At 29.2% G+C, this 998-nt stretch overlaps 1 protein-coding gene across 1 annotated transcript in view; it reads right to left on the bottom strand.

Annotated features, from left to right (window-relative positions):
* Positions 1-998, bottom strand: part of LOC108749823 — an 18,359-nt gene that overhangs the window by 7,041 nt on the left and 10,320 nt on the right. Inside the window, 1 exon segment of the mRNA XM_018488800.1 lies at positions 659-920. Coding sequence (XP_018344302.1) covers positions 659-920 — 262 coding nt within the window.

Genomic DNA, 998 nt, shown 5'->3' with positions numbered 1-998 from the left:
CAAATTTGCACAAATATGCAAATATGCACAATATGCATAAATAAATATGCATTTTTTTAATGCTTTTTTAATAAGGCAAATTCCTATTTTTATGTTACTTTCCAATTTATTTGCTTAAAAAAATATTGCATAAGAATCCAATGTCTAAAAATATCAACTAAAAAAACTGTGTTTCAAAAGCGCAATGCATCTTTCTGTCTTATCATTTATTGAAAAATAAGAAAATGCACTCTCAAAAATCCTAAATGTCTAAATAAAAATCAAACAAAAGCATAGATTATCAAAGATCATTCTAGTTAAATAGCATCGAGATTAAAAGAAAAATGTATTATAATATTATTACACACTCACCGTAAAACTTTTTGATGAGCTCGAATCGAAAATACAACATTTTTGTGATACCTGTCATCCAGACAATCGATTAGACTTTTTTCCATATTACTACATTTATGTGATACATTTTCAAATCTAAATCTGCAAGTATTGGCGCAAAACGACATTATTAGAGAGTTTTTGAAAATTAACTTTTGCTCTCTTCCAAGTATCGTACAAAAGCTAAAACTATTATTACGTTATATTTACTCCACGGTATAGAGAATTTTATTTATTTTCTAACTAGAAGAGATGCGATCTTCCTTTCGGTATAAATAATCATTACCCAACGACGGCAAAAAGGCCGCAGATGTGTTCGACGTAAATAAAAAACATGCTGTCATGCGCGATCAATCCGGTCATACACACGCTGCTGGTAAGTAACATATGGAGAAAAATATAGTAGAAATACTGATTTTCGTCAACGAAATAATATGCCGGATATGCTAACATTACAGGACGAGAAGTATTCAATGGAAATACAATATCCAAAATGCGTGGCACGAGAGAGGTTGTCGTAAATGAAATGGTAGACACATAAACATACACTGCAAAAAAACATACAAAGACAAAATTTATCAAAATGAGTTTATTTTAAAAAATTATTTTTTAATTAAGAATTATGA

This window comes from Trachymyrmex septentrionalis, unplaced genomic scaffold (genome assembly GCF_001594115.1).
Source record: "Trachymyrmex septentrionalis isolate Tsep2-gDNA-1 unplaced genomic scaffold, Tsep1.0 scaffold32, whole genome shotgun sequence".
NCBI classification, from domain to species: Eukaryota; Metazoa; Arthropoda; class Insecta; order Hymenoptera; family Formicidae; genus Trachymyrmex; species Trachymyrmex septentrionalis.
This window is presented reverse-complemented; position numbering and strand designations above follow the sequence as displayed.